This window comes from Teleopsis dalmanni, chromosome 2, assembly GCF_002237135.1.
Source record: "Teleopsis dalmanni isolate 2A chromosome 2, ASM223713v2, whole genome shotgun sequence".
Classification (NCBI taxonomy): Eukaryota; Metazoa; Arthropoda; class Insecta; order Diptera; family Diopsidae; genus Teleopsis; species Teleopsis dalmanni.
This window is the reverse complement of record NC_051847.1, coordinates 227,472,592-227,486,436: the sequence shown is the minus strand read 5'-3', so window position 1 is coordinate 227,486,436 and position 13,845 is coordinate 227,472,592. Positions and strand designations below refer to the sequence as shown.

At 30.5% G+C, this 13,845-nt stretch overlaps 1 protein-coding gene across 1 annotated transcript; it reads left to right on the top strand.

Moving 5' to 3' along the window:
• Positions 1–5,024: 5,024 nt before the first annotated feature.
• LOC119676803 lies at positions 5,025–11,602 on the top strand. Its single transcript, XM_038088062.1, has 7 exons — positions 5,025–6,084; positions 6,152–6,447; positions 6,521–6,701; positions 6,769–6,886; positions 7,481–8,010; positions 8,437–8,554; positions 8,636–11,602. The coding sequence occupies exons 1-7, from the start codon at positions 5,171–5,173 to the stop codon at positions 8,900–8,902; spliced, it is 2,424 nt and encodes an 807-aa protein (XP_037943990.1). The 5' UTR covers positions 5,025–5,170; the 3' UTR covers positions 8,903–11,602.
• Positions 11,603–13,845: the final 2,243 nt, after the last annotated feature.

Genomic DNA, 13,845 nt, shown 5'->3' with positions numbered 1-13,845 from the left:
CTCCACATAAACAAAATTGAAATAGTAGGAAACCTGGATTCTGTGACACATTCTTTTATAGAAATCACCATTAGAAGGGTTCCGTATTTTTTTCGGTTAAAATCTCTTGTAGGATCTATATACTTCTACTTCCACTTCGACTTTTAATAGGAATGAAGATAAATAAAAAAAACAGCTTCAATTCATACACAATTCCACAGTAACGAAAACTGTATCCATAAAGTATGTTTTCCGGCAATAAGCATATCCGAATTACCAAGACATATGTAACTATATATGGGGACCAATTAGTTAGACATTATCTGCCCCTATTGAAATCTATAAGTATGAATGAATTTGTTTAGCAAATACTTCACAGAGTTTGAGATTCAATTTGTCATCGCCCGGGAACGCAAATTAGAACTCCAAGTAGAACGATTAATGTATGATTGAGAGAAGCAAATTATATCTGGAGCGACAGTTGCTGAGAAGCAGAGTTGGATTCACTTTCTGTACTTAAATTCGTGCCTAATAATAATTATTACGATAATCAGTGAATTGTTATCTTTATTATATTCTACATACACACAATATAGAGTCGCTCGTCAGATATTCAATCTGTATTTGCAACCTTTCTGAGTCGGAATTTTTAAAAACTATTTTCGATAAACTCTCGTATACTAATCATTATCATTATCGACACCAGCAAGTTTTACATTTTTCGCAGCTATCAATGTTATTTGTAATTAAGTAAACAAATCGTATATTAAAAATGCAATATTCATATAAAGTTTCGTATATAATTGAAGTACAAACAATTGCAAAGCAAACCTATTGACTCCACTCCATGTAAGCACTCAATATTCAAGTTAATTCATTATAGGGTTATTCATTTTATGGTTTCGAAAGTAAAGGTATATAAAATATTCATGTGATTGAGATTTCGATCAAAATACAATAACATGATGAGTGATTGTTCAGATTTTATTAGGTGAAAAAGACAACATGATATTTTACAATAAGGAAGGTATGTATTTAAAGTAATTAATGATGACTTATTGGAATATAACTAGCAGCAGCTCAGCGAAAATGATAAAGTTATAAAAATTATAAAGAACGTTCGCATAAACACGATTATTAGGTTCGGATCCATAGGTCAGTATTTCGTTATTTACAAAAAAGTTCGAGTGTATCAAACTGCTAGACCAAATCCTAATAAATCTTTGTGTTTGCAATGAACTTCCGGCAATGGTGAGACTTAACCACTGATTAAAAATACATCTTATCATTAAAGATAATTCGATATTATATTTCATGCCTTTGATAACAGTTTTCTTTGTTCTTACACTCTTATTTATGCCAAGAAAAACTCTACTCTATTTCTGATGTTTGGATGAAGACGATATGCGTGTAGGACTTTAAAAAAACGTAAGGACTATTTAGCCTATAAAAAATAAACAACACGATATAACGTTCAACATCATCTCTTTTTTTGGTCAAACTTTTTGTCTATGCAAATGTTTTTATTCAAAGCGGAGTGGTTATCGATAGTTTTGATCGTTTTGAAAAACTATGGCCACCACTATTAATCTCTATAACGCTTCTAATAACAGAATTACAGATTTTTTTGGATATATTTAAAATTAGCACTAAATTAAAATTGTTTGCACTTACCGGAGCGGTATGGTTTCTTGCCTATAAATATTAAAAGAAATTAATTAGTATGTATTTAAACCATTTTTATAATTACGATTAAATTATGTACAGCATAACTATATTTATATACATATACTATTTACATATACATATACATATATTTACCTATATATATATCACAGATCGTGAGGATTAGTATTAAATTAGTTTTTGTGGAAGTATTTTACAATAAAAGATGATCCATAGTTATAAAATAATCATCAAAAAGTAAATTTATAATGTATTCATATTCAATGATTTTTTTAGTCAAAAATTAATCATGTATAGTAGCAATAGCCACAAGTAGAACCCTAAAATAGCATTCTTCTTCTTGTCGTATGCAGCCGTAGAACTTGGTTTGCAAGCTATATACATTTCCATATATATTATATATACTCTCGTATATGTAGAAGTCAAATCAAAGTTAAAAAAACTTCGAAGTCATAGTGACAAAGTAACAAAATGACAACAATGTAGAAAAGTCTAAGTCCTATTCTCTGTTCTGTCACTTAACTATAACACTGGTTAAGGTTTTATTTGTTACTCTTTATTGTGTACAGGATACTAAATGAACTAATTTCTGTAAAATATTTTTATTGTGTTTTAATAATAATAATTCACATTGAACACTAATATAATAACTTACAGCAGTATTAACAATAAAAAGTCCCTTAAAAAAACATTTTTTCATTTGGCCAGATGTCATGCCCATACGGTCACTACATGCTCCTTGCATATTCAATTTGTGGAGGTTTACCTTAAAGTCGTCCCCGGTCTTATTTACAAAAATGCAAGTGTTTTTAATTCAAGGGTGAATTTGAGTTTCTCTTGTCGCAGAGAATAGTTGCAAAAATCAACAAAAATACGAATACAGAATTGACCTAATTGGTTGGAGATGTGTTGAAAATAAGTCGTTCACGTGAATATTAGGGTCCTACGACCTACGACAATACAAACATATACACAACGTCTGCAAGTAAAGGACTCAACATGAAAACATATGCGCTAAAACTTAATAAAGTGCAAAGAATTGCTAAAAATACTTTTTTGATGAGGAGTATACACGTTACTTCTATTTAACTATACACATATATGTTAGGTGGATGCGACGAAAAGCAAACTATAATGTACAAAATATATAATCTTATTAAATCGGAAAGCTGGAAAATTACGAGACCTCCTCAACATTTCAATTTTTCTTAAAAAATTTAAAACATAAAACAGATATTCCAGATAATATAATAAGGTAGTTCGTTATATTCCCAGATACTTGCCAAAATCCACTAGATAATGTCAGTCAATCTCTTTTATAAGAAAAATGCAAATCGTAGCAAACAATAAAGAGCGGAACAATAAAGTTGTAATCAGGATAAAGTAAAGAATGATAAATACATTTCTTACCTATTCTCTGAAAAAATAAATCAACTGTTCTTACTAAAGAAAGCTAAGAATGAATATGTCAATGATTTCAATCTGTATCTCCTAAAGATTTTTTTGTACAGTAAGCGATTTTATATAATATAAAAATTGATAGCTTATGATTGTTCCACGGAGTGAAATGGAAGAACTAGAATATTCATAATAAACACATTTTTTGAAAATCCAAAAAGCAACTGCATGTTAAAGTACAAAGTAACTAAAAATATATTAAAAAAGCAAGTATATTTTTTGCTGACACGAATAGTTAATACCATATTCTGAATTATCATAGATAAGAAGGACTAAGAGTGTTCATAAATATTATTAGAACTGAAAAGTATATGTTTCTCTAGCAAAAAAAGGGACCATTCATTTTCCTATCACTATTACTATGTTATGATTTAACTTCATTTTAAAACGCAGATTCATTTATTTTAAATGAAGATATAAATTACGCAAATTCTGAATGCAACTCTGCGCAAAATGAATTTTCAATAAGAATTAAGATAAGAATACGAGGAAATAATGTTTGTTTTAAAAAGGAAATTACCTTAATTAGACAAATATAAAGTGAAGAAATTTGAAATTGTAGTGAGAACAGTTTCGAAATATCTTAATTTATTTCATGTATTAATGAACATAAATGTATATGAACACAACATACGAGTTCGAGGTACTCCAATAAAATAAAAATCGCATAACTACAGTACAAATTTTAAAAATATTAAAATGCAGCTGGTTAGCACAAACTTTAAGAAATAATCGCCACTTCGCCACCAAACCGCTGACGTTACAATTCTCCTTGTTTATGCAATTATCATCCACAACCTGGAAACGTTTTGGCAAGCAACTCGGCGGCTTTTGCTGATTTACGGCAAAGGACGTTGTTATTTCAGAAGATTGACATTTGAGATAGCGCCAGGAAGTGGTGTTGCCTGTTAACTGTTAAGTGATGCGATTGCCTTTAGTGAACAAAATCAAACACAAAAAAAGAAACAAAATTTTGACAAAAATTGTTGCCAAAATATTGTTGACCCAGTTGTGGCTTTACACATCGGTTGATTGGTGTTGTTAGTAATTATTTACAGCCAAAATAAAAACGTAACGGGAAAAGTATAACAAAAGCGTTATGGTGCAGTTGGAAAAGTACATTCTGACGTGATTTGTGATTAACAGTCTTGCATGCTTTTAAATTAAACTTGTAATAAAACAGTATGCTTTTTGACGTTTTGCCAAGTCAGTATTTGCCAAAGTTCTATTGTATACCAAAGACTGTTAACTATTTGAACCTAAAATATTGTCATGCTAAAATGCATATATTAGTAAGTGAATAATTTGTAATTTACCGAGTGACCAATACAAATGCATTTACATATTAAAGAAATTTGCAATTCAAAAACTGTGATTGGCTGAAGACAACTGCATGAAATGAAGCTGTTAAATCTTAAATGACACACAGAAATGCTAAAACAGAGTTGTTAAACTACATTTTATATTCACCAGAATCACCACAAACGAATTAAGCCGCAACTGATCCTAATTATATGACATCAATGAAATTTAATTTAATGCAAACCTGTTAATTTATTACATAAAAAGTTTTTCTAAATGAAAACAAAAAAGTTAGTTATATCAAAATATTTTAAAGATGAGTAATGCAACAAGTGGCAATATATAGTGGCCGCATTGAGCAAATATGTTAAAAACTCAGTTCCATACAATTTATTCTTTGAAAATTATGGTTAATTATTTTTAATGTTTATGCCATAATTATATTTATTTATTTTGTTATTTCAATTTGATTTTATGTACAATTTTGAAGTGTTGTTTCACTGTCCACATGCATTCCACAAATAAGCAAATAAATCCAATCAATGCTTTGTTTGTTTCATTTTCATGTCGTTTCACTATTTCATTTCTTCGTTTGGGCGTAGCCACAAGTGTATTGTAAATTAGTAATTTGTGCTGTTGGTGCATCTCATTTTGTTTTAATTAAATAATTTTAATTTTATTATTTAAGTTATTATATTCTTGACAAAGGTGCAAATAAAAGCGCACCTTACTTGTGTGTTATAAAATGTATCCGACTACGATAATCGGACGTAGCTATTTTCTATTTCTTTCACTGCTAATTGTGGGTGTGCTCGCTCAATATGAATGGCAAGCGCGAGATCCTTTTGATGAAATAAAAGTTAAATTTGACAAAGTAAATGGTGACAATTGTCTCATTCAACATGACAACGATTTATATATGCCCGAAGACACTGTGTCGCATAAACCGGACATTAAGGAAATAAACATAAACCCAATTTTCCCAAATCGTACCGCGCTGCTTCACCTGCATAACATGGCATTAAGTCGCAGCTTCTTTTGGAGTTACATATTGCAGTCACGTTTTATACGCCCAGCCATAAACGATACCTATGATCCCGGCATGATGTACTATATGCTATCGACTGTTGCAGATGTGTCAGCTAATCCACATATAAATGCTTCAGCTATATATTTTGCACCCAACAGTTCATATTCACCAACTTATCGCGGTTTCTTCAACAAAACCTTCCCACGCTTTGCACCGCGCACATTCCGTTTAGATGATTTTAATGATCCAATACATTTGCAAAAAATTTCGACTTGGAACACTTTCGATGTGCGTGACTTGGGTGCTTTTCCGCCAGAATCTATGTCGAAAGATTACACCAGTGATTTGTATAAGATAAATGAGTGGTATGGCCTGTGGTTACCTGATGACGTGGAAGGGCGACATGACACAAAAACTACTTATCAAGTCGAAATACGTTATGCAAATAACACAAATGAAACTTATACATTTCATGGTCCGCCGGGAGCTGATGAAATTCCCGGACCAGTTAATTGGACAAAACCATATTTTGATTGTGGACGTTCAAATAAATGGATGGTCGCTGCTGTAGTTCCTATTGCTGATATATATCCGCGTCATACACAATTCAGGCATATCGAATATCCAAAGTAAGTACCAATATATATAAAAATATATAAGATAAAAAGATGAATAATGTTTTGTTTTGATTTAAAGATATACTGCCGTGGCTGTGTTAGAGATGGACTTTGAGCGTTTAGACATAAATCAGTGTCCGAAGGGAGAAGGTAATAAAGGGCCGAATCATTTTGCCGATACCGCTCGATGTAAGAAGGAAACTACAGAGTGTGAACCGTTACAGGGTTGGGGCTTTCGACGTGGCGGTTATCAGTGCAGATGTAAGCCTGGGTATCGACTGCCTAACGTCGTAAGGCGTCCCTACCTAGGCGAGATAGTAGAAAGAGCTCCAGCTGAGCAATACTACAATGAATATGATTGTCTTAAAATTGGATGTAAGAAACAACATTTAAAACATTTGAAAGCTAAGGGACTTCTGTTTCGTATAACTAATATTTCTTTCTACAGGGGTACAGAAAGTGCCGATACAATGGGAACGTGCTCCATATCATGTGCGAGAAAAATACTTAGATCTGCATCCAGAGTACCGTAACTACACAACAGGATCACGATCCTTGCACTCTGAAAACATTAATATTGACCAAGTGTTGAAGTTCATACACGGTGTCAACTATCGCACTTGTAAAAAGTAAATGAGTTACATTTACCTATTTTAATTGACAATATTACTATTAATATTATAATTATAATTATAGTTTCCATCCACAAGATTTGATATTGCGTGGCGATGTCAGCTTTGGTGCTGCAGAACAATTTGAAAACGAAGCGAAAATGGCTGTGCGTCTTGCTAATTTCATTAGTGGTTTCCTTCAGGTAAATCTTTAGGAGAATTTACAAAGATTGCTGCATCATTTAACAACACTAATTGAACATTATTAAGTACTAACAAATTCCATAAAAAAAAACTTCCAAAGTAGAAGCTCTTGAAGTGTAAATTATAATTTTTCACGCGTTTTCAAGATACTCAAATTTCTTGCAAAATCACTTCAAGTTTATCTATTTGCTCATTGTGGTACTTCATAAAAATTATGTATGCAGTGTCAAAGCGTTTCAAAATGCTAAATTCATTTATTTAAGGACTTGAAAAACAAGTCACAAACAGTTTATTTGCACAAGTTACTAATATGAATAATAAATGATATGTACGTAAAACCTGCATTTATATAATAAGAATCCTAGAAATCAGCATTTTATGCAAATAAAACAGAAATTAGAACGTTGAATCCTGTAGAACAAGTTTCATTTAACATAATAGACGAATGAAACAAACCACTATTCTTTAGAAACTTTTTGACACATGCACATGTTTGAAATACAAATCTCCACGCGATTCCTCTTACTTTATCTATGATGAAAAGTATTTGTTGTAATAAGTAATGTACAAATTGTCTCTTTTGTCTCTTGCAGATTTCTGATCCGAATGAGGTATATTCAGGCAAACGTGTGGCCGACAAACCTCTGACCGAAGATCAAATGATTGGCGAAACGCTCGCTATTGTTATTGGCGATTCCAAAGTATGGTCTGCTGCTACCTTTTGGGAACGTAATAAATTCACGAACCGTACATACTTTGCACCCTATGCTTACAAAACTGATTTAAATACGCGTAAATTTAAAGTGGAAGATTTAGCACGTCTAAATAAGACACATGAAATCTACACCGAAAAAAAATATTTCAAGTTTTTGAAACAACGGTGGTCGACAAATTTCGATGATTTAGAAACTTTCTACCTAAAAATGAGAATACGTCACAATGAAACAGGTGAATACCTGCAGAAATATGAGCACTTCCCGAATTCGTATCGTGCGGCAAGCATAAAACACGGATACTGGACTCAGCCGCAATTTGACTGCGATGGTTATGTCAAAAAGTGGCTAATAACATATGCTGTACCCTTCTTTGGTTGGGATAGTCTTAAAGTAAAACTGGAATTCAAGTAAGTAACAAAAATGAAATGAAAAGAATGAAATAGGGTTAGAAGGGATGCATTATAGAGAGTTATAGACAGAGGAGGTTATTATAATTTGTACAATTAAAAAATGTTTATTGTTATACTGATCTTATTAAGTATGGAAATTTTGGGATATCCAAAAGTCAATCAGTCACCCCTAAAAAATAAAATATCATAATAAGTTTTTTGGCAAGGGTGCATAATAGATTTGTGAAGTAATATGTAAAGAACGGGAACGGGAACGAGAACGACATCGGACACATTAAGTGGCTGTCAACAATTATATTTTAGGGGTTTTGTGTTTAATTATTTTGGGTAATTTTCAAGTGTTGACATTTAGTTTATTCATGCCAAAAAATGTTTGTTATGTTAATATGTTTATTAATTTGTCTACGTATTTCCTCCCTTTAGAGGTGTAGTCGCTGTATCAATGGACATGCTACAGTTGGACATAAATCAATGCCCAGATTGGTATTATGAGCCGAATGCTTTTAAAAATACACACAAATGCGATGAGAAAACATCTTATGTAAGTATATTATATTAGTAGCAGATAAGTGGTTAATTATAAAAAAGGGTTAAATGTAATAAAATGCTCTTATATTTTTAGTGCGTACCTATAATGGGACGAGGCTATGAAACTGGTGGTTACAAATGTGAATGCTTGCAGGGTTATGAATATCCATTTGAAGATTTAATTACATATTATGATGGTCAATTGGTAGAGGCTGAATACCAAAATATTGTAACGGACACAGAAACACGTTATGATATGTTTAAATGCCGTTTGGCGGGCGCAGCTGGTCTGCAAGGAGCGGTGTCACTTGTAATATCATTAGTTGGTTTAATACTAGTATTAATTTATAAATTTAGATAAAAATCTAACATATTGTTTTTAAACAATCCGTCCAAATATGTAATATGTTCCAAGGAATGGGCAGTTAGGACAAAGATCTAACATAAAAATTAATAACAAAAAATCTGTCCAAAAATATTAAGCATTCCAAGGAATTCAAAAAGATAAAAAATCTCCACTTCAAAACAAATTAACCAACCTTAAATAGATAAGTAGAAAGCAGCAAGAAGCAGCAAATAAACATTTAATATCATTTATTATAACAAATCCGTCCAAAAATATTATTAAGTAACATTCCAAGGAATTAATAATTAAAGATAAAGAATCCTAATTACAGAATAAATGAAATAACTACAGATAGTTACCTGTATTATAGAAACGACACAGAAAAAAAAACATTTCAATTGATTTATTAAAAATCCGTCCAAAAACAATATTAAACATTCCATGGAATGAAATATGTTTTAAAATGTAAAGAATATTGAATTCAGAATAAATCAAACAATTTCAGATGGAGAGGTATATTATAGAAACAACTTTAAGCATTACAGAAGTAACAAAGAAAACAAAAACAAATTTATTATAACAAATATAAAATAAAAAGATATTAAACATTCCAAGTAATTTAAAACAACAACGAACAACTTCATATATATAAGTGTTTGGAAACCCATTATAACATAAATCAATTGGATGAAACAATAGCCGGCGAAATGTCAAAAAACTTTTTTCAACAGATTTGCAATACAGTACAAAAAATTCAAGTTCCAAAAATAGAAAACAGCTCTCATAAACTCAAGAATAAATAAATAAACCGATGAAGATCGGAGTAAGAAAATCTAGAACTATTCTTTGCAGTATTTAAAGATCCTAGATATATGAATAATTAAGGAGTATATCTAGAACTATATGAAACACTCTTGTCTGACATACTAAGTAAATGTTAGAAAATTTGATTTGCTCAATTTTCACCCGCACTCCACTTTTTTTACACCAATAAAAATGCTAACTAACAAGGAATCGTATATATATTAATTATGTGACAACAAAAAAAGCAGCAACAGCAAAGAATCATCATTATTGATATATATCTCTCCCCGAACAATGCCGTCTTTTATGCAAGGCGATTAAGTTGTAGACACAATCTATTACAAAGCATCTAGTTATTTGTCAGTTTTTCATTCAGAATGGAATAAAAAATGTTAAAATCAAGAAAAGCGCAAGTAAAGAAATATGAAAAATGAAAAATGAAAAATGATGCCACAGCACCACCTCAAACATAGACTCAAGTTACTCATTCATGCTCTCCTCAACAACAATAATTGGCAAAACGGCGCAAAGCGCAAAACGGAAATTCCTATGTCAACAAAAAATGAAAACAATTTTTTCCTATATTTCCTATATTTGATATGTGAATCGTGTATTGTGTATATCTTGTATCTCAAAACTACAAAGATTCATGTTAATAGGCATGAAAGATAACAGCTGTAGCTCTGCAAGCGACAGCTCACGAAACACACTGACCGACACTGAGCGACAAATTCAATTCAACAGATTTAACAGATTCAACAGGCAACAGGCAGAGCAGAGGCAGGAAGGATGAAAAACCTGTTAATATCTAAAAGTGAAAAAATAATAATAATTGCATAGCTACAGCTAAGCCTTGGCGATATTGTGGCTGTTTAGATTGTTAAGGGTGCGCTTGAGCACAGCCGCTTTTTTACTGTCCAAATTAATAAACTACTAAAAAGTCTAATGCGACACGTCCGTCCAACACATCAAAACTGGAGACAGGGTTGAAAAGTGTGTAGCTTCTTATTACAAATTTTTGCACACATTTTTTCTTAAAGGCGAATACTGCAGATACAAAAAAGCAGCACCCGTAATGCAAAGCCGTTGCCAAACCAAGTAAAAAAGGAGAATCTCGAGGAACGGCTGCAAAAAATTATACTTTAATATTTATACGTCGGTCGAATTGCATGAATTAATTTTTTTTTTTTGGTTTTTGTTTTTTTGAGGATATAAAGGATATATAGTTGATCATCATTAATGGACACATGAAAACGGCGTAATTTTACTTTATTATCTGTACCCTGAGAACTTTTTGTCACAATATATACAATTTTTTATTTTAAATTCTAATGGCGATGATGATTTAATATAAAAAAAATTAAAAAATTGCAAACCAGTTCGCCACTTGGTGCGTAAGGACATCATTGCTAGGAGAAATAAAAAACAAAAAATCTTGCAAGCAGTAGCTGTAGCTGAGTGTGTCGATAGTTGCATTAGCGAAATATCGCGTCTGTTGTTTTTAAATATTTTCACACATTTTTCATAGTCATAGTCAATAAACGGTCACAATAGTTGATCGGCAAATCGGAAAGCGGCTATTGAAAAGCAGTAGAACGAGTACCTCCTCCTGAACGGGTCTGAATATTTTTTCTCATTCATTTCCACAAACTTGTTACTTAAATACTATCTTGAAGTATCTAATTTTGTATTATCTTTAATCTGTAATGCTTTGTATTGTAAATATTTGTACTGAATAATTGGTGTTCTTTGATCTTGAATTGTTTTACTAAACTATAAACTTTAAATACTAACGACTAATGTCCGTCCAATTTTAAAATTATAGTCTCAACTCGAATAATCAACGTTTAGGAAATATATTGTGCCTTTTTATATTTTTAAAATACAAATTTTATTATACATGCAAATATATATATATTATATTATATTATATTATATTATATTATATTAAAAAATTTTTATATACGCTATGTTGTAGTAAGAAAATTAAGTATGTTTTTAGATTAAGAAAGATTTGTTCGCAAATACAATTTATAGAAAATTTATATTTCTAATAAAGACAAATTAAAATTATATTATAGTTAGTAATTCTTAATTTATATTTGTATTCGTTTATGGTATAACTATATAATTGTAAATTGTTATAACGTAAATAGTTCTGTGATAGTTAACTATGTTCAAACCTTTTGACTTTGTTATGTATTTATTTGTATTTGTTATGATTCTTCTTCAATATAAATTACTAAAAATTGAGAATATTTGACAATTTAGAAAAGACAATATTAGGCAGTTAGCTGATTCAAATAGAAATTAGAGTAAGAAAGTGATGATGCAGTGCCAAAATGTATAATATCGAAGGATGTTATCATTTCTTAATAACAAAAATACATATCATATATGTTTAAATAATATATAAATATAATATATATATATATACATAATATAATATATATATTTAAATAATTAAATATATTATTGAACGACCTTAAGTTTATTCCAACAGATGTGATTTTTCGTTAGAGTCCCTAATGTAAACAAAAACTGCAATAAAAAAGCTTGTTTATAGTGAGACTTTGTTATTAGTTATTATCAATATAGTGCTCCCCCGCTAAAGTGATATCTGGCTAACATCAACACAGTGGACACTTAATACTGCAATTAAATGTCAATAAATTTTCAAAGAATAGTAAAAATGTTGAGCTTAATTATTTCACATTTTTAACTAAACACTAATAACCTATCCTAATCCTAATTAATTTATATCCTAACTAATTACCTCAGCAATTGTAGTGGCTCATATAATTAATGTTGATGTGTTAGCATAGCTAATTCAGATCTATAAATCAATACGCTTAATTTTAGATTTGGTGCCAAAAATCGACGAGTTCTAACGTTTTAATCTTCTCGAAACCAAATAGTCTAAATAGAAGTTGATAACAACAACAACGACAACTGTCATAGACTCTACTAGCGATCGGGGCTATTCAGACATATAAGTGCCGTACACTATCTCCAACTCTGGTTACAACAAAAACTACATAATATTTTTAAACTAGACTTCTAATTTTTGAAGAAAAAATTTGAACTATCAAATTATGTCAAATAATGACAGATTTTGATTTCCTAAATTTTTTCATTTTTTTTTTTACTTTTTGTATCGTTTTTGTTTGCGTTATATGTAAGTCCCCATTTCACAATGATTAAAGCAGTCCCTAAGTGAATGCTTAGCCTTTCCGTAATGAAGTCTTTATTGTCGACGGAACAAAATATTAAGCTATATATTAGCTTTAACAACGAACGGTGCAAGTGGGAATGAGAGGGTAGTTAAAAGGGCTACAAATTTATTTTAGCAATTATTATATAATATATTACATGATTATTATATAATTCATTATATAATTAATATGTATGTTATGTAGTCCTTACATATATAATTATGTATTATTTATATTTTTAATTAAATAAAAACTAAAGCGAAAATTGGTGTACTTACCATACTTGGTAACATAGGTCTTGCGATAGTAGAATTCCTCCGGCGAATACATCTTCGTTCTTGCGTCTACAATATAATTTGAAACAGTATTGAAACAATGCGCATGTGTATATTCAGAACGGTTAAAGGGACGCCACGAAAGACAAAAGTTTCTGAACACTTCTAACGTCTCAGTCTGGCCGCAATATAATCAATTTTCAATAATTTATAAAAAATTTTACCTTTTTTTTGTTTTAGGTTTTAATTTTGTAGAATTTTGATTTTTGATGCTATCTGCTTGAAATTTTGTTTGAAAATGATTTTCTATAGTTCAACTTATGAACATAGATTTTTTAAAAATATTTTCGCCTACTCTTTTTTTTTCTCTATACAGGAAGTAAGAAAGTAATAGATTAGTGATTGTTAGCATGGATTGAACAAAGAATTTTTATTTATTTTTGGGGTTGATTTGAAACAAAATAGATGCATTTAGGTGAAATATGATATTCAATAGTCATGGATTTCAAAAGTCACAGATCCTTTCTTAATCACTCCCAAAATTAAAGTAAATCTAATTTTGCAATGATAAAGTAAGAGATGAAACGTGCAGAAGCAACCATATAAATAGTTGTACTAGATTTTCAGTACCGAATACTTGAGTCTACGAAATGCACATAGCACC

Bases quoted from the DNA above. Each gene is read 5' to 3' on its own strand.
- LOC119676803 (XM_038088062.1), top strand. From the start codon at position 5,171: ATGTATCCGACTACGATAATCGGACGTAGCTATTTTCTATTTCTTTCA. The intron at 6,887-7,480 runs GTAAATCTTTAG...TGTCTCTTGCAG, and splicing joins TCATTAGTGGTTTCCTTCAG to ATTTCTGATCCGAATGAGGT. The intron at 8,011-8,436 runs GTAAGTAACAAA...TCCTCCCTTTAG, and splicing joins AAAGTAAAACTGGAATTCAA to AGGTGTAGTCGCTGTATCAA.